Raw genomic sequence first — 19,535 nt, forward strand, 5'->3', positions numbered from 1 at the left:
GTCAAAACTTCAATAAGGATAGATTCAAATGAGTAGCCGTGTTGGTCTGAAGTAGCACAATAAACCCTCCCCCCTACACCTTGAATAAAACTTTGTTGGTCTTAAAGGTGCTACTGGACTCTGATTTTAATGTTAAAACTTCATCACAGCATCTCCAAGACAGCAGAATGTGCCAAGTCGCCTGTGATGCTGTTGAGTGAATGCCAGCAGAGCTTCAAGATGCAACCCAGTTATGCTTTGCTGTGCTCAGATCAAGATGGGTCATCTGTCTGTACCAGTAGAAAAGAGAAAGAGTCCAGTAGCAGCTTAAAAACTTACACAATTGGTGGTAAGGGAAGAGATTTTGTGGAGAGCCTTGACTCTTGAAAGTCCCGTCTCCCCCCCCTCCCCCCCGCCACAAATGTTGCTAGCCTTTCAGGTGCTCAGATGGACCCGTGCAATGCTCAGGTCTTGCCAACCAAAGGCCGTGGCTTCCTTGATGGACTCCCTCCCCCTCCAGTTGGCTCTTCGCCCTCCACTCCTCCCGGCCTTCTTGTCTTTCCCATGAAGATGGACTCCAGTGGGCAGCCCTGTCGGTCTGAAGCAGCACAACAAAGTGAGTGTCCAGGGAAGTTCTCAAAGGGGCTATTGGACTCGACACTTGTCCCTTCTCGTCATGTGACCAAGGGAGGATCGTCTCAGTTTAATAGTTTGAGCTTGCAGGGAGAGTCCGAGCCGGGCTTGCGGGGAGGCTGCCTTGCCCTGGCAGGAAGCGGTGTGCTTCCTTCGCCCTCAGCGCTTTCTGGAGGCTCGTCTCCCGCGCTCCGGTTGCCAAGCCGACGGCTGCAGCTGTGTCGCTGCACGCGCTGGGCTGGGCTGGGGCTTGTTGCCTCCTCTCCCCTCCTCTCCCCTCCCCTCCGCGGTTCCCACTCAGAGCCACGCATCCGCTAAGCCCTCGCTTGCAACTTGCGACTGGCGTGTGGGAGGCAAGGCGCCCGGCCTCGTCCTCCTCCGGCCAGGATGACCAGCGGGCTGGAGAGCCAGCAGGTGGACAGCTGGTAAGCAGGCGCCCGCGGGAAAGCAGGCGCGCGGCGGGCTTGGGGAAGGCGCTCCGGCGACAACAACGCGCCAGGCGAGTTCCGCGTGGCCGGCCGAGCGTGCTGCGGCGCGCCAGGCTGTGTGTGGGAGGGGTGGCTGGGCAGGGTCGCCCTCCGCGAAGGAGAAGCACCGAAAAGAAGTGCGGCCGCGCGGGCGGGTCCCTCCTCGGCGCGCGGACCCCATGAGGGGATGGCAGACAGCAACAAAAGGCGCCATTGCGCGGCACGGGCGCTGAGGCGGCTGCAGGAAGCGGGAACGGGAAGAGCCAGGGGGAGGGCAGGAGCGCACAAAGGATGGCTGCTGGGGATGGAGAGGAAGGGTTGCTGCTGAGACGACCTCTTTCATTCCTGCGGGCAGGGAAATGGCCCCTCCTGCTTCCCTCGCCTGGACCCCAGGCAATGTGGCGGGTCGGTCAGGTGCTCCTGGGTTCCCATTTCTGTTCTGCTGCCACCTGCAGCTCTCTGCCCCGGAGAGGGAGCTTTCCTTCTGCTGCTGGTGCTCCCTGCCACCAACTGCTTAGGGCCGCCTTCAGGGCTCTTGCCTGGTCCTTTTGTTCAGGCCATGGTTTTGTTTTGTTTGGCAGTTTTCTAATGGGCAGAAAAGGTATCACGTGAAACTTTCCCATCCTTGGATGTTTGGGGAAAACACATACACACATAGCCACACAAAGAGGGCAAAGATGCATACACATTGTTTTGCATCCAGAGTTGAAGTAGCTAAGGCAGCCTTTCTCGACCTTTTTATCATTAAGAAACCCCTGAAACATTCTTCAGGCTTCGAGAAACCCCAGAAGTGGTGTGATCATGCAGAATATGGTCGGGATGCATAACTGTTTACATGCCCACATGGAGCACTTCCTCTTCCCAGCCTCTCCAGGCCCATCATGGACGTTTTGGGAGGGATGGGTGGGTCAACATGACCAAATATGGTCATATCACCCAATAAATGTTTAACAAATTTTTAAAATCTATTAAAAATAATTAACTCCCAGTCATTCAGGAAACCTTTCCATGGACATCAAAAACCCTCAGAATTTTACTAAACCCTGGTTGAGAAATCCTGAGCTAAGAGAATTACTGGATTTTTGCTTATCTGCATCACACCCCTCCCTTAAATTCTGGATGGGGCAAGATCTTTTACTTGTCTGATTTTTTTGTTTGTCTTCTGCAGAAAGCTGGTGTGGCACACACTGTATTGCACCCTTTCTCAACTTTTTTACCATTGAGAAACCCCTGAAACATTCTCCAGGCTTTGAGAAACCCCAGAAATGGTGCGATCATGCAGAATGTGGTTGGGATTGTGCAGAATGTGGCTGTGTACCTGCCCACTCTGTAAGGAGCGTGAGCCATCGCTGTAGCAAGGCCAAAGCAAATGAGGCGCTGCCCTCAGGTGCGCAAAGACAAGGGAAAAGCATAGAACAACTATAGAAGTATAGGGGTGGTGTGCAATTTAATATTCTTGCCTTCAGGGCAAAATTAGTTACAGCTCTCGTGTGAGCTGTAAATTCAAACGCTCACAGACTTTAGGATGTTCTCTTGGCATCGGTTATCCCACCTGGCCAGCTTTTAACGCTAGTGCAGGGCCTTCTATGGTAGTGTACAGAAAGCATTTTAGATATCTGAAATGTATTACATGCATACCGAGGTGACAACCAGTCTTCCTTATTGATGTATCAGTATGCAACAATGTCTTCCTTCGGAGAAGTCGGTCTGCAGCTTAAACTCAGCACCTAAACTTTAGGGAAATGCATCATCAGTAGCAGTCATCTCTTTGCTAAAATGTCTCCACCGCATTTCCAAAACCAAAATAAAATAATGAGCTGTCCTCTAGGGCAGGGGTAATCAACCTGTGGTCCTCCAGATGTCCATGGACTACAATTCCCATGAGCCCCTGCTAGCATTTGCTGGCAGGGGCTCATAGGAATTGTAGTCCATGCACATCTGGAGGACCACAGGTTGACTACCCCTGCCCTAGGGCCCTTCATAACAAACAGAGGTCTACCTAGAAAGACACCACCTCTTGGTGCAAAGTTTCACTTTCTGTCACAGTTAAGTAAGCAGCGGAAACAAGAACTAGGAGATTCTTGGGTGTGTGTGTGTGGGGTGGGGCTTCTTGTGAGAGGCAGGAGGCTTTCAATATGACAAGTCAGGGAAATGGGAAATAGATTGATACCAGATGATGATCCAAGACTGAAGCCACCGATACTCAGAGAAAACATTACTGAAATACAGAGGCAAGTGGTCTGGTTTCAGTATAAGGTTGCTTCATGTTTTATAACTTATTTCTAAGTTTATTTATAAGTTTATTTATAAGTCCTACCACGAGGACCCAAAGTGGACCCTCCTTCACTTTATCCTTCCAAGAGCCTTGTGAGGTAGGTTAGGCTGATAAAGCCAGTTTGGTGTAGAGGTTAGGAGTGCAGACTTCTAATCTGGTGAGCCAGGTTTGATTCCCCGCTCCTCCTCCACATGCATCCAGTTGGGTGAACTTGGACTAGTCACAGCACTGATAAAGCTGTTCTGACTGAGCAGTAAAATCAAGGCTCTCTCAGCCTCACCTACCTCACAGGGTGTCTGTTGTGGGGAGAGGAAAGGGAAGGCGATTGTAAGCCACTTTGAGACTCCTTCGGGTAGAGAAAAAGCAGCATATAAGAACCAACTCTTCTTCTAAAGCATGACTGGCCCAAGGTCACCCAGCCAGGTTCCATGGCATAACAAGGGTTTGAACCTGGGTCTCCCAGATCATTATTTATTTTTATCCTGCCTTTCTCCCCAATGAGGACCCAAAGTGGCTTACATCATTCTCCTCTCCTCTGTTTTATCCTCACAACAACCTCACAAGGTAGGTTAGGCTGAGACTGTGTGACTGGCCCAAAGTCCTGACACTCTGCCCCCTACAACATGCTGGCAAGTTTAGAAAACTTAAACAATAATAACAAATCGCAAGCAGAACAGGCCCCAGAGAAGACAGAAAAACGGAAGTTTAGGGTGTGTTTGTGTTTTGCACAAGACCCATATCCATTCAGCCCTGATTATATGAGTGCGGAGATCTCAAGAAAGAATTAAAGAGAGTTATGACCTTTCTCTTGGTTTATATCTCTTTCAACAAGTCTTGCCTCTGATTCACAAGTGTTGAACATTTTAAATTTATGTTTGTGCATTCTACTATTCATGCTTACAGTTCTTTACATGATTTCCTGCCGATCTTTATGACATATTATTATTGCCTGGTTTTTTAACGTGAAAATTCTGTGCCTCATTCAAAAAGCACCGACCTTTGTTTGATTAACGTGGATGTTCGTCTTGCAATTCTTTTGATTCTGTTGAAGCTCCCCCCCCCCCATGAGTCTGTGTCTTTGTATCCATTCCTATGTTCTCTTAAAGTTCTTGGGAATGAATAATGAATAAGCTACTTCACAATAATAGGACTTCATTTTATTTATTATGTCATTTGCTTCCCCCACTCCTACCCCAGACCCTGTTGGCACACTATATCCAATTTGTTATAAGTTTAGTTTGGGTGGAATTGTGCAGATTCAGTAGCTATTAGGAAAGAGCTCTGTGCTTTTGTATCTAAGGAACTTGTGTACGTCCAGGAAATCCAGCCCATTCTGCACACAATAGGTAATGCACTTTCAATGCACTTTAGAAGTAGATTTTCCTGTTCTGCACAGGAAAATCCAGCTGCCAAAGCACATGGAAAGTGCAAGGTGGAAGCATAGATGCAGCTAAATAGGATAATACTGACAATGTAAACTCATGCTGTGTCTCACTCAGTGGTTTTCTTATGAGAGTAGTCCCACAAAGAATTAACTGGAAGAAAAGGAAAAGTGAAGTGTGTGTAAGACTTCCCAGTTACCCAAAAAGTATGTCTCCGAAGACATTTATCTAAGGGTTATAATTTTGTATGATTAATTTACCACATAAGAATCTGGAGAATAACATAGTTTCAGAAAATGTGATATACAGAGGCCATTAAGTTGAAATGCATTCAGTAGTAAACATTCCATTATACCATGTTTTTAAGGAGGTGTTGGAAGAATGTCTTTTCTCCAGCCTCTTCTTAAATTGCAATTTATTTTTTCATTAATTTTAAAAGTAAAAGGACATAAGTAAAGCTCTGTTAAATCTAGAAATTTTGATTACGTGTTTTCTATGGGACCAGTAGTCTATGACTGCAAAGGGAACCTTTTGTTACATCATTCTGAGAGATGAATTGTATCATTGTCTAACACCAATTCCGCATTGCCCTAGGCAATAGTTTTCAGATGGCAATAAAAGGAGATGCTAATTCTGACTAGACGACTTTAACGGACTCTGTTAATGTTTAATCTTCGCCATCAAGTTGACAAATGCATTTTTTTGCGCAGTATAGAATCTAGGGGAAAGTGACTTTTGTCAACAGTGAGTAGAATGGCTGAGAGAGGATTTTGGTGCTCTTCTTGTAAGGAAAGGTATATAAATGTTTTAAATAAATAAACATTTTGCATAAATAAGGCATTTTGTCTAAGCAATCTGCAAAACAGCCAACCGTAAAACAATGTGTTGTTGGTTTGCAGCCAACTTATGATAACCCCTGTGATGGAACAGCTGCCTGCTGTGCTAATACCAAGCCAGTGTTCCAGGTTTCCACTCCCTTCCCTGGGCGAGGCCTATATTTTCATTCTTGTCACTTTCACCTCGCAGTGACTTGAATAAGTCAGTGACTAGAATAAGTCACAATAAGGGACAGTGAGACCCCCTCAGCTAGGCTCCTAGTGTTTGGAGGTTAAAACACTGAATCTTTGGGTGCCACCTGGCATTGCCATGTTTTCTTCCTCTGGGCCTTCCCAGTATGCTAACATTACCCAAGCAGGGGAAATGAATTGGTCCAGAGCACCAGTCACTTTTTTATCCCAAAAACTCAAAGTTTATGTTTACACTTTAAGATTTGTAGATAAACAAGCCCACTAGCACATCATGTGAGATAAAGTTACAGCACTTCTAAACACAAGGCATAAAATAAGAGGATGAAAAAATGCTCTCCTCTTTCCCTACACTCCATTAATGAAGAGGGGGAGATCCTGCTTTGGGCTGATCCTGCGTTGAGCAGGGGGTTGGACTAGATGGCCTGTATGGCCCCTTCCAACTCTATGATTCTGTGATTCTGTGATTCTGAGAGGTTCCCTTTGCCACTCACAACTCGGTTGCAACATCTGCCTCCTGCATTTCAGGAAGTGAGGCTCCTTGCTAGCTGCTCCTCCGGTCTCCCACAACCTGTCACAGGATTTTTAAGGCAGGAGATTTACAAGTGGGTTCACCCCTGCCTTCCTGTGCATCATGATCCTGATATTCTGTCCTGGTGGAGATGGTGTTGGTCGCCTTGGTGGATGATCTCCGGTGCCAGCTGGATTGGGGCGGATCGGCCATACTTGTATTGCTTGATCTGTTGGCCGTGTTTGACATGGTCAACCACTAGTTATTGGCCTACTGCCTTGTCGGAGTTGGGATCCAAGGAACAGCCCTTCAATGGCTTTGCTCCATTCCCCAAAACTGGCAGTAGGGAAGACCTTGTTGCGCTGGTATAGACTCCCTTGTGGGGTCCCACAGGGTGCGACACTCTCCCCTGTGTTATTTAACATCTTTATGCACCGTTAAGGACAGCTGGTCTGGAGTTATCCAGCCTGTACTGGGGCAACTACACTGGTTACCAGTTATGGCCTGGATCAATTTCAAGGTCTTGGTTTTGACTTAAGGCCATACGCATCTTCAGCTCTGCCTATCTGAGGGACCACTTAACTGCTTATACCCCCTGCAGGGCCTTGTGCTCTGTGGGTACCAATCTGTTAGTGGTCCCTGGCCCTAGAAAGGTACACCTTTTTGGTCTTGGCCCCGACCTGGTAGAAGAGTTGAGAGATATGACGGTGCTGTCAGAGTTCCGCAGGGCCTGTAAAACAGAGCTCTTCCACCAGGGCCTAGCCTGCACACACTAGATAATGCACTTTCAATGCACTTTAGAAGTCGATTTTCCTGTTCCACACAGGAAAATCCAACTACCAAAGCACATTCCTGTTCAGGAAAATCCAACTACCAAAGCACATTGAAAGTGCATTATCTTATGTGTGCAGAATTGGCCTAGGTCTTTGGTCGAGGCTGGGTGGTTTAAGAGTGTTCCTCCCCCCCCCCCATTTTTCCACTGCATCATCTATTGAACCCTTTGTGGATGTTTCAGAGGGGCTGGTTGATGCCCCTTATTTTTCTGCTGCCTGTAGGTGGGTGGTTTTAAAGTTTGGGGATTTTATGTGCTTTTATATAATCTGCCTTGAGTCCCCCAAGGAGGGAGGTGGACTATAAATGTAATAAATAAATAATTATTATCCAGGGTTGATGCTGTTTGGCCTCTGAGATCTGACAAGATCAGGCTAAATGGGCTATCCAGATCAGGGCTAAAGTAACATATACTCAACATTTTACCTGTCCCTAAAAAACTAGCCTTTCCAGGGCTTTATTTGCAGGCATACCAGAAGAAGAAGAAGAAGAAGAAGAAGAAGAAGAAGAAGAAGAAGAAGAAGAAGAAGAAGAAGAAGAGTTGGTTCTTATATGCCGCTTTTCCCTACCCGAAGGAGGCTCAAAGCGGCTTACAGTCGCCTTCCCATTCATCTCCCCACAACAGACACCCTGTGGGGTGGGTGAGGCTGAGAGAGCCCTGATATCACTGCCCGGTCAGAACAGTTTCATCAGTGCCGTGGCGAGCCCAAGGTCACCCAGCCGGTTGCATGTGGGGGAGTGCAGAATCGAACCCGGCATGCCAGATTAGAAGTCCGCACTCCTAACCACTACACCAAACTGGCTCTACCAGCCTCCAGGTTACGCCTGGGAGTCCCCTGGAATTACAACTCATCTTGAGATGACAGGAAACTGTTCCCTTGGAGAAAATGGATGCTGTGGAGAGTGGACTCTGTGGTTGCATTGTACCCCACTAGAGGTCAAGGTCCTCCTCTGACTTGCCCTCCTAACTGACCCCCTCAAGAATTGTAAGAATGGTATGTGACTGTAGATTATATTCTCAAATAAAGTCTTAATGGGGGCAGATGCATGCCGGTTTCCTGTTTATCAGGAACAGCACAAAGCTTCATTTTGAGCCTTCTTAGATGGGCCAGGTAGCCTGATCTCATCAGGTCTTGGAAGCTAAGCGAGGTCAGCTCCGGTTAGTATTTGGGTGGGAAATCCAGGGAGGCGATTCAGAGGCAGGCTGTGGCAAACCACCTCTGAAATGTCTCATGTTTTGAAAACCCTATGAAGTAGTCATGTCAGCTATGACTTGATGGCATTTTCCCTTTCCAAGGGAACACTTGAAGATGCCTTATACTGAATCAGATCATTGGTCCATCATACTCAGTATTGCCTTTTCAGGCTGGCAGCAGCTCTCCAGGGTCTCAATCAGAGGTCTTTCACATCACCTATTACATGATCAACTGGAGATGCTGGGGATTGAACTGGGGATCCTCTACATCAGGGGTAGTCAACCTGTGGTCCTCCAGATGTTCATGAATTACAATTCCCATGAGCCCATGCCAGCAAACGCTGGCAGGAGCTCATGGGAATTGTAGTTCATGAACATCTGGAGCACCACAGGTTGACTACCCCTGCTCTACATGCCAGTCTCTACCACTGAATCACAGCCCCTTCACAAGTGACAATTCTTGTACTGAGAATACTTGTACAGAACCTAGACTGTGGAGGAGAGTCTGAGAATCTACAAATCCTTAATATGCTTGGCTTTTCATACAGCTATTCAGTTAAACTATGACAATATGACTTTGTTTGGGAAAGGCAATGCAAAAATTGTTAATTTTTTTATCTTGAGAATAATTGTAATATTTTTAAAATATTTTTAAAATCACTCTAATGGTGCTACAAGTTCTGTAATAAAAATTGCTCAAAACTTTTGTCTTTCAGTGATTCTGGTATTGCAACCTTGGAAGACACAGGTAATTCATTTTTCAAAGTGTACTTTTTTAAAAGGTAGATTTGTTTTTACAGATAAATTAAGGGCTATGAAAATTTGGTTTTGATTTTTTTATTAGTGCCAAAACATGTTATGTCTTTCTCTATGTACCTGGACTTTGACTAGACACATTTTCAGAACCTTATTATAGTGGTGATAAATTTGCTTTATATAAAAAGGCAAGGAAGAAACTTTGCAAAATTCCATGCTTGTTTCCACATTTTAACATCTTCACGGCAAACTCACAGATGTGTATAATGCGCATATATCCCTAATAACGGAGGTTGTCTGTCCATTATATTAAAGGTATTAGTTATGCTTTTGCTTTATGTCAACAAAGATTATATATTTCAACACCAGCATGACACTAAAACCAAGCTTGACAGTGTTTTGTCAGGTATCAGTTTACATTTTAGACAATCGCCAAGTTTACTCCCACATAAAACATTTAAGGCTAATGTCTTAAGTACAGGTTCTTCCTCTATTAATTTTCGTTTTGCTTTGAGCAATATTTTTTCAACACGTAGAGATTCCCAGTCTTTCTTTTTAGATAATTACTCTCTTAATGGCGCTATCTTGTTGTGACAATAGGAATATGAATCAGTAATTAATTGCCCAAATCAAATCCAGCTGGTCTGTCCTATCACCTTTTCAATTCTCCTCACTCATCATCTTAACAGTGTCAAGTTCAATCTTACTTGACCCTGGGAAAAATGATGAAGGTGCTCATCGAATTTAGTGCTTTGTTAACTCCTCTGTTTTCTTTTCTTTCTCCTGTTCCTTTCTTTGTACTTTACAACATGCACTGAATTATGTGCATTGTCACTTTTGACCATCCATGAGTCTAGGCAGCTCTGGTCTTCTGCCACCACAACAGAAATTAAAAATGGCTTGTGATGAGGAAATGTGCTAGGCTCTTACTTTCTGGATATTGCACTCTTGAGTATATTTTTCCTCTTTTCTGATGCAAGGCAGCTAATAGCTTTAGTTTAGAGGCAGAACCATTAGGGGAACTAGAAGTGGTAGCAGTTACTACAGAGGTCATGACTTAGGGGGAGGTAATAATCATTTGTCACAGGTGGGATAGTAGATCACTTTTCAAAGAGACAATGGCTCATTCTCCACACTTTGCATAATACACTTTCAATGTGCTTTTGCAGCTGGATTTTTTCTGTGTGAAACAGAAAAATCTAATTCTAAAGTGCATTGAAAGTGCATTATCCAATCTGAGGTTAAGAGACACTTGTTTAGAAGTCTGTAATGACGGAATATTTATGGCAATATTTGTGTGAGGAAGACTGCTTGCACTCGAAAGCTCATGCCTTGAATAAACCTTTGTTGGTCTTAAAGGTGCTATTGGACTCAATTTTTTGTGATACTTCAGACCAACACGGCTACCCACTTGAATTGGAAATTAAAAGTCTTACTTGCACTTTAGAACTTATGCTGTTGAAACAGTTCCTCACAAACGCATAAAAACAATTGAAATACAAACACATCTAAGACTATTTAAAATACCATCAAGATTGCACACAAGTATAAAATACAATGAATTAAAAGCAGCTTAAAATAAATGTAATGTACAATGTATAATATAAACTTAATTAAATGATGCATACATAGATTTCAGAGAGATCAAACACGGTTTATTAACACTGGGGGGAAAAGGACCGAGAGTCCCTAAAGGGTTTTCATTTGGTAAGTAAACATGAGTCAGCTTGCCATCAAGAAAATATTTGTAGATATGGAACTTTACAAAAACTTGGTTGCGCAGATGAGCTAGCTTGGTGATAAGCATTCTCTGTGTTATCAATCACTAGTGCCTTTAACTGGTTCCATTACACAGTGGGGAAAGAGCACCCTTTGGTAATAACTATTTATACCTAGAGCTGGAGATGCAAATTGTAAGTCTGAGATAATGATTCAGTCAAATACAGGTTATAAAGTTGGCCTACAACTCTCTGGTCTTGGGTTCATTTATTCTCTTCTTATTTAAAAAAATTGAACGTTAATATTCCTAAATGACAGACGTTTACCTTCCTTAAACAGAGGATTGTGACTTTGAAGCTGAAGATTCTACTCTAGAGGATAAATCAGGTAAATGGATAAATTAGGTAATAGATAAAGGTTCAAAGTTGTGTTTCTTAAATAGATGTTGAAATCCAGTACCAAGTAATCCAATGTTCTTTGAAATATTATGTCTTAGGCTGCATCTTCATGTCAGTGGATGTGCTGTAAGCAATTGCTTGGAACTGGGTTTTCTGGTGTGTACAAAGCAATCTACTTGTAAAGCACAGTGATCGTAAGACCCTCTTGTGGCACAGAGTGGTAAGGCAGCCGTCTGAAAGCTTTGCCCATGAGGCTGGGAGTTCAATCCCAGCAGCCGGCTCAAGGTTGACTCAGCCGTCCATCCTTCCGAGGTTGGTAAAATGAGGACCCAGCTTGCTGGGGGGTAAACGGTAATGACTGGGGAAGGCACTGGCAAACCACCCCGTATTGAGTCTGCCATGAAAACGCTGGAGGGCGTCACCCCAAGGGTCAGACATGACTCGGTGCTTGCACAGGGGATACCTTTACCTTTACAGTGATAGTGCAGTAGCTTTTGGTGTGTGAATATAGCCGTGGTTATTTCTAAATTTTGCACTGCCAGATTTTTGTTACTTTCTAGGTGAGAGGTTGATTATTGTATATTCAGATTTTATGGGGTTTCTTGCTAAATTGTGCTCAGAGTAGCACATTTATTTATTTATTAACTCCCCAAACATAAATCTTATTCTGTAACATTCTCAGTATTTATGTAAGAGTTGTTCATTACAGATTCTTCTGGTGCAATTTGAAATCTGATTTGGATCCATCACCATGTAATCTGCATTATCTATTTGATTTATCCAATATGCCCTAAATAATTCTCTCTCTCTCTTCCTGTCCACACCTTGATCATTTACGCACTGAGAACTTCACTGCCCCAGCTCTCAGCTCCCATGCAGGAGGACAAATTGTGAGCAGATGAGGCACACTGGGCCAAATGCTCCCCCCATGTGGGTGCAGGAAGAGGTGGGGCAATCCGCTACAAGTAAAACTCCAGCCTACAGCTCAGCATGAAACCTCCAGTGCGTAAATGGTCTTTGATTTTTCTCTATAAACATCCAGTCTGACAAAGAACATGGAACATTTGTGCACTGCTAATTTGTAATGTTTTGGCTGTTCCTCCTAACAAAAGGTATTACATTACTGAGTGGTTTTTGGATATTATTTTAATTCTTACTATAATTTTGTGAAGGTGATGATGACACTTCAAACAGTGACTCTGAAAGTGGCTCTGAGAGTGACCCTGGTGAGTAATTATATTGCTGAATATTTACATCCACTATAATACTTTAAGATGCAAATCAGATTTAAAAAGAGATAGGGAGAATATTAACAACGATCAGCAGTGAGCGTGTGTGTAAGTCCAAGTTTTGTCTTTTACCTGCACGTGTCCTGATCCTTTTTATTTGCATAATTTCTTGTAGTCATTTCCAAATAAGGAGAAATAGGGAAGACAGCTAACAGTATTATATCTTACAGACATAATATTTGTTAAATTGAACCTTGTTGTGTCAACACAGTAGCCCCAGCAACCAGAGGCTGCGCAGAATTTGGCAACAGAAGCAGCAAAACAGGAAAGACAGGAAAAGAATTGGAGGAAATGGTTGATGCCAATTGGGGGCAAACAGATTTTGGCCATATGTATATTTATTATCCATCAAGTATTTATATTTTTAACAAATGACGAGTATGGTTTCTAATTTAAAGTTATACTTTTTTTTAAATTTATAGACACAGAGGTAGATGAAGATGAATCAAGTGAGTATTCTTCAGTTCATCCTTAAATCTACCTTCTTCTTCAATAAGGGAATGATATATATGAGGAGGCTTGCAAAATATTCTCCTCCTTTCTCCAGCCTGCTTCCCACATAGCTGTTGTCCATAAAGGTCCCATGATCCTTTACATAGATATGTTGGTGACCAAAAGGGGACTCTACCTACCTTTTTCAGCAGTGGAAAAGCTGGATGGATGCAGCCCAGTGAATGAGTAACATGTGAAAAGTAACACAACCTAGTTCAAGAATAATTCTTCCGGTTTGCAAATTGGTGGAGACCAGTCAAATTATTGTCAATTGTATGTAATTAAAAAAACACTCTTTAATCAACGATTATATTTTGCCACAGCACTGATAAAGCTGTTCTGACCGAGCAGTGATATCTGGGCTCTCTCAGCCTCACCTCCCTCACAGGGTGTCTGTTGTGGGGAGAGGAAAGGGAAGGCAACTGTAAGCCACCTTGAGACTCCTTTGGGTAGAGAAAAGCGATATATAAGAGCCAACTCTTCTTCTTCTCCTTCTCCTTCTCCTCCTCTTCCTCCTCCTCCTCCTCCTCCTGCTGCTGCGTTGTTTTCTACTGTTGTAATTCCCTTTTATTTTGCATTATTTATGTTATTTATGATATATGTCATGTCTGAAGAAATCTTATATACACTTCATGTAACATTATCACCCTGATCTTTATAGCCCAGGCTAGCCCAGTCTTGTCAGTTCTTAAGAAGCTAAGCAGGGTCAGCCTTGGTCAGTATTTGGAAGGGGGACCAGCAAGGAATAGCAGGGTCATGACACAGGGACAACAGCAAACCACATCTGATCATCAATTGCTTTGAAAATCCCTCAGGATTGCCATAGTCAGCCGTGACAATGGCCAAAAAACAGAGCCAAACCACAGTACGACTCCACTTAGTAATGAATATTGCAACCAACCTTCAGAAATTTTCTTCTCATTAGTTTCTGTTTATAACTCAGCACCATAACAAATTGCTTCACAGATCAGGATTCTAAACCAAGGCTTCTTCTCCAGGGAAATTTCCCCTGCGTGAAGAGCTGTGTGCCCTCACATTTTCAGGGAGCTTCCCGATGATGATGTGCTCTTCCTGTGCGCCATTATGGTGCTCCCAGAGCTTTCTCCTGTGAGTTGAATCACAAGAAAACTTTATTTGAGCCAATTGAAAAGAGAGAAAAGATTTTCACATTGGCATTCTAGACCAGATATTATCTGTTGTTGGCCCCAGTTTGGGTAGTGATACAGGGATGGGGGCTTCATACAGCAAATTTCCTTCTGCTGCCTTTGCAGTCCTGTGGTCATTTCAAACAGTGCCACTTCTTCCTCAAAGATTTTTTGAACACTCTATTGGTTATTTTATAAAATTGTATTTGTCTGTCTACTTGAGGAGTCTAGTGAGAGACTACAGACTCTTAGCACTGTACTAAATGATTAGCAAAGTTACTTGGAAAGATTGTTAGGTGCTACGGTCTATACTTCTGTATAGCTGACTCAGACAAGAATCTTGCTATCGAATTTTGCATCATTTACTGTATCATGCTAATATTTATGCTTTGCTTTTTTTAGATTTCTGGTTGGTTCTATAACCCAAATCTGATTTCATTGTTTATTATATGTTCCACCCCTTCCTGTTAATTGTATTGGTCCAGTCTGTGTAATTCACCTTGAGTCCCAGTGAGAAAGACATACTGTAAATAATGAAAATAAATAAATTGTCTTTGGGTAATTCAGTTTCGTAGCTCTCATCATCATACAATCTCCAGCCAATTTACTATAGTGCTTGAAAAAGTATTGATTCAAGTTGCTTTTTGCTTTGAATGTACTGAAAAGAAAATATTTTTTCTTAGACAAAGAACTAAAAGAAAAAACACCTGGGTCAAATGGTGTTAAAGCAGGTACAATACTTTTCTTTGGATAATTTTTATCTGGCAGTTTTTAATAATGTTCAATTTTAAAAATATTTTTTATCTTCTTGTTTTCAATTAGAGGTCAATACCCAACAACACTGTGAACATTGCAGGATTCAACAAGTAAGTTTAAAAAATGAATCTGGAATCATGTTAAGCAGTTTTTTAAAGCAATGGAACACTGGTTGTCTTACTACGTAATTCGTTTTTCTTTTCTTTTTTTTAACTTAAAGGGGCAACAAGAGCAAGTAACTCCTAGAAGACTTTCCAGAGGACAATTCTGGTAAGTTTTGTTTAATGTAACTGGCAACTCTTGAATAGTCTTACTCTGACAAATCTTCAAAAATGCTTTGGAAGTAGTTTATTCATACTGTGTGTGTATATGCCCAAAACACTGTAAATGTATGTATATACTCAATATATTTACATATTTTATACATACATACTGTATATACTCGCATATAACCCAAGTTTTCAAGCACAGTTTTTAGCACGTAAAAGACCTCCTCGTAATTGATTAACAGCCTGCCCCCAGCCAGCTAATCGCAACATTGCATTTGCAACCTGAGCTCTTTGCAAGTGAGCTAGTGGCCTTCAGTTAACCCTTGCCTTCTGCAAAGATCTTAAAAACTAAGCTCTTTGCAAGTGAGCTAGTGGCCTCCAGTTAACCTTTGCCTTCTGCAAAGATCTTAAAAACTAAGCTCTTTGCAAGTGAGCTAGTGGCCTCCAGTTAACCTTTGCCTTCTGCAAAGATCTTGAAAGCTAACTCTGGCAGCTTGTAGGACGTCAATGGTTTGACTGAGGGATTCTGATATTTTTTCCCCTTCTTTTCCTAATCACTTCTTCGAAACTGTTCTTTTGGTTTGTGTGGGTGGGGTGGGTTTTGGGGGGGGGGCTTTGGGACTTACTGTTTCTTTCTCCTAGTGTTTCTTCTTTTATCTGAGGGGCAGCATTGTTTGCCTTTTTTCTTGGGGTTGTGTTTCTTTTAAAAGTTGATATTTACAGTTGTTTTTTCAGTGTTCAGTTTTACAGTTCTTTATTTCACTGTTTTGTTCTGGGGGGCACTGTAGCCCCCCGTTTGGTAGCTGTTGTACTTGTTGTAGTAGGTTGCCAACTTTGTAGGCAGCTATTATGGAATTCACCAGCAGGGATCTGCAGCCTCCGAGCCTCAGATGGAAGTGGAAGGAGGAGGGGTGGTCAGGGGTGGGGGAAGGAAGGTGACTGGCTGGCTGCTGGATAGGCAGGCTAGTCAGTTGGAGGAGGGGCGAGACAGCCACCGTGAGTGGGTGTTAGCACTGAGTGGCACTTAAGCCATGAGACATGCTCCTCCTCCAAAGCCTTACTAGAAATATATAGTGGAACAGATAGAAACAACTGAAACATCCTCAGACCTTTTTGTGTGGTATAGCACTTTCTGTATAATGACTTAGCCAGGTATTTACAGCCTAAAGCAAAGATAACAGAGAGCTAGAAACCCAATACGCAGTCTTAAGTGACATGTTATTATTTCGTTGTAAAAATATTTGAAGCAAAAGCTACCTTTATTATTAATGATAATGAGGATAATAATAATGGATTCCTTAATAACTCAGAATGAACTTTAAAGAGAAAAAGTCTCCAGAGGTGTCAGCCTCTTGTTCGTGTACTGTCCAGCTGTGACTATATCAGTATTCTGTTCATATATCTTTCCTTCATATATAGGATTGTAAGAAAATGCAGAATGTTGCATATAATAAAAACTATGCTGTATTTGTCACATCTATGTTTAATGCAGGTTGAACCTTGATGCCGAAGGGGTTTACCAATGTGCTGTTACGGGCTTAATATTTGAAGTTACCAAAGCTGCCGTCATTAAATACTCTCTGTTATCTTGGAGCAAGTTTGCCAGTTACATTAAAGAGCCCTGGATTGTTGGAGGCCCTTTATATGACGTCACATGTACATCAACCTCCGTCCTTACCTCTATTCAGTTTCCACATACCTTCTGCCTGAATGGTAAGGCCCGAGCTGTGAGCATAAACCCATAATTACATCCACCCTAGTGTATGGCTAGAAAAGGCTAATATTTTTATTATTTCCCTACAGACCATTTATCAGACACAACCTTCAAAGTGTTCCATTTCAAAAACAATGGGCCAGAATTTGAGGGTTCCATTGACCATTCGGCCACGCACGTCAAATGGCAAGTGAGCTCGCTATCACCTGTTGGACCAGTCATTCAAAAACACGACCCCGTATATTACCATGGGGTGGTTCTTTTATACAAAGCTGTCAATGATCATCCTTCTTTATCATTCCGTGTATATGTGGCAAGTAACAACGACTCGTTTATAAAGGTGAGATCTGCTGACAGTGCTTTTGAAAATGCAATCACCAGTCCCTTCTCTTTAATTCTTGTATGCTGCTCTGCTTGATCCCTGAGGTCTGGCATGAGGAGGGGCCTTGTGGCAGATGGGAGGTGAAACCTAGTGGGTCAGGTGGAGGAATTGTTTGTGTCAGGAATAGAACCTGCATGTGGCCACTAGGCAAAGCCCATGGAAAGCTTTGTGAACATGCAGGGTATATATTGGGTAAACCCTGTGGGCTTGGACCTTTGTTATAATTGGTGATGGTGGAAAGCACTGCCAAGTCACAACCTCTTAGGGATTTCAAAGGCAAAAGGTTTTCAGAGGTGGTTTGCCATTGCCTTTCTCCACATAGCAACCATGGACATCCTGCGTGGTCTCCCATCCAAGTACTAAGCAGGCTGCCTAAGGAGGTGGTGAACTCCCCCTCACTGGCAGTCTTCAAGCAAAGATTGGATATACACTTTTCTTGGATGCTTTAGTATGCTTAGGGCTGATCCTGCGTTGAGCAGGGGGTTGGACTAGATGGCCTGAATGGCCCCTTCCAACTCTATGATTCTATGATTCTATGATTCTATGATTAACTTCTGAGGTCTAGAAGAAGAGTTGGTTTTTATACCCACAACCCCACTTTTCACCACTTTGTCTCATTAGTTTCAGTGGGACATACTTCCTAATAATTATCTTTAGGATTATAACCAGCTGGAGCAATCTACCCAACACGCTTTTTACCTACTACAGGGAATTCATCCATCCATCCATCCATCCATCCATCCATCCATCCATCCATCCATCCATCCATCCATCCATCCATCCATCCATCCATCCATCCATTCATTCATTCAATTTATATACCACCCTCCCTGAAGGCTCAGGGCTGTTTACAGGAAACAGGAAAAAGATACAGATAACATAGGGAACAACAGGTGATAACAGCAATGCTACATAATCTCTAGGAGAAATGCTGAGTCACTCATCCAGTCAATAATATCCTAGGGGTCATTTGTCTATTTAATTTCAGGTTTATGTGTGTGTGTGTAAATCATTTTCTTAATGTAGTTATTCAAAGTTTGATATGGAATTATACTCAGACATAGCTGTAGTTCTTTCTTTAATCAAACATTCTCAATTCAAACATCTTTTAAAATTTTTAGGATGTTTCAAAAGCAGTAAAACTTTCTGGCAAGAAATTTATTAAAATTGAGAAACCTCCTTGCCAGAAATTACTCCAAGGTGGGAAGAAATACAGATTAATTAGTGAACCAGAAGCAGAAATAACTCCTGAGGTATGTTCTTCATTTTTATATAATCGGCATATCAACATCTATATAATTTTGTGGAAGTGGAAAATTTTATTCTTTTGTACTTTGTTTTTTATGTACCGTAGATATTATTGTAACTGTATCTTGGCACACTGTTGAAAATATTTATATATTTATTTATATAGCACCATGAAGTCCATAAAAGTTTAGCCAATCAACTTTTGGCTTTTGATCAACTTGCTTTTGATACCTGAAACAAATCTTCATATTCACCTGTTTGCTAGTTGAAATTATCAACAGAAATTTATGTTTTTGTACCCCTACTTTAAAAATCTACAAGCAGAGCCTTCTTAGTAATGGCATCAAAATTGTGGAACATTCTCTTTCCAGAGTCTTCCTGGTACTGCCATTACAGTCTTTTAATTGCTTTATCTGCTAATTTTCATCTTGATTTCATGCTGCTGTTCTGGTCTTTTTTGCGTGTTTCATTCTGTTAGCCACTGCAAAGAGGTGGGGTGTAAGTATTTTAAATAAATGGATACATATGGGGTTATAATGCACTGATGTCTGTTTCCTAGGAGATTGAATTTGTTGACGACTCTCTCCTGAAAGTGAAAAGTTATATTGAGGTGTACTTAGAACAGCCAGTAGAACTTATGTTATCTTTGGTGGAACTGGACTCCGAGGAAACTGTATGGAAAGCAAAGCTGAGGGAATGTAAGTATTCACTAACCAGGACAGCAGAAAAAGCTCTTTCTCGTTCATCCTCACAACAATCCCATGAAGTAGATTTGGCTGAGAGAGTATGAGTGGCCCAAGGTCACATGGCCCAAGGTCATCGTAATTTTAAGTGGATGCTTGAAACACAGGGCTGCATGTGGAGGAGTGGGGAATCAAACCTGACACGCCAGATTAGAAGCTGCCATTTGTAACCACTTCACCAAGCTGCCTCTGCTTTCACTGGTGGTTGCATAAGTGATTATAATGGAAAATCCAGGACCATTCTAATATATATACAAACTTTATGTTCTTGCAGTTGCAATATACCAGTAAGACAAAAGATAATGGTAAAAGTGCCTTTTACTTGT

At 42.4% G+C, this 19,535-nt stretch overlaps 1 protein-coding gene across 4 annotated transcripts in view; it reads left to right on the forward strand.

Moving 5' to 3' along the window:
- Nucleotides 1–859: 859 nt before the first annotated feature.
- CARD8 (caspase recruitment domain family member 8) overlaps nucleotides 860–19,535 on the forward strand; it is a 39,233-nt gene continuing 20,557 nt past the window's right edge. For 2 of the 4 annotated variants that reach the window (XR_013233434.1, XM_077348568.1), the window contains exons 1-12: nucleotides 860–1,037; nucleotides 9,015–9,046; nucleotides 11,113–11,160; nucleotides 12,344–12,397; nucleotides 12,883–12,909; nucleotides 14,781–14,828; nucleotides 14,920–14,963; nucleotides 15,074–15,123; nucleotides 16,615–16,835; nucleotides 16,926–17,176; nucleotides 18,340–18,471; nucleotides 19,026–19,164. Coding sequence is in view for 3 of the 4 variants with exons in the window: in XM_077348568.1 (XP_077204683.1) it covers nucleotides 1,000–1,037; nucleotides 9,015–9,046; nucleotides 11,113–11,160; nucleotides 12,344–12,397; nucleotides 12,883–12,909; nucleotides 14,781–14,828; nucleotides 14,920–14,963; nucleotides 15,074–15,123; nucleotides 16,615–16,835; nucleotides 16,926–17,176; nucleotides 18,340–18,471; nucleotides 19,026–19,164 (1,084 nt within the window). In the remaining variant the exon portion in view is untranslated. Of the gene's footprint in view, nucleotides 1,038–9,014; nucleotides 9,047–11,112; nucleotides 11,161–11,209; nucleotides 12,174–12,343; nucleotides 12,398–12,882; nucleotides 12,910–14,780; nucleotides 14,829–14,919; nucleotides 14,964–15,073; nucleotides 15,124–16,614; nucleotides 16,836–16,925; nucleotides 17,177–18,339; nucleotides 18,472–19,025; nucleotides 19,165–19,535 lie in introns of those variants that run through there. The other 2 variants (XM_077348570.1, XM_077348569.1) reach the window with 2 other exon arrangements.

Source organism: Paroedura picta, chromosome 8 (assembly GCF_049243985.1).
Source record: "Paroedura picta isolate Pp20150507F chromosome 8, Ppicta_v3.0, whole genome shotgun sequence".
Lineage (NCBI taxonomy): Eukaryota > Metazoa > Chordata > Lepidosauria > Squamata > Gekkonidae > Paroedura > Paroedura picta.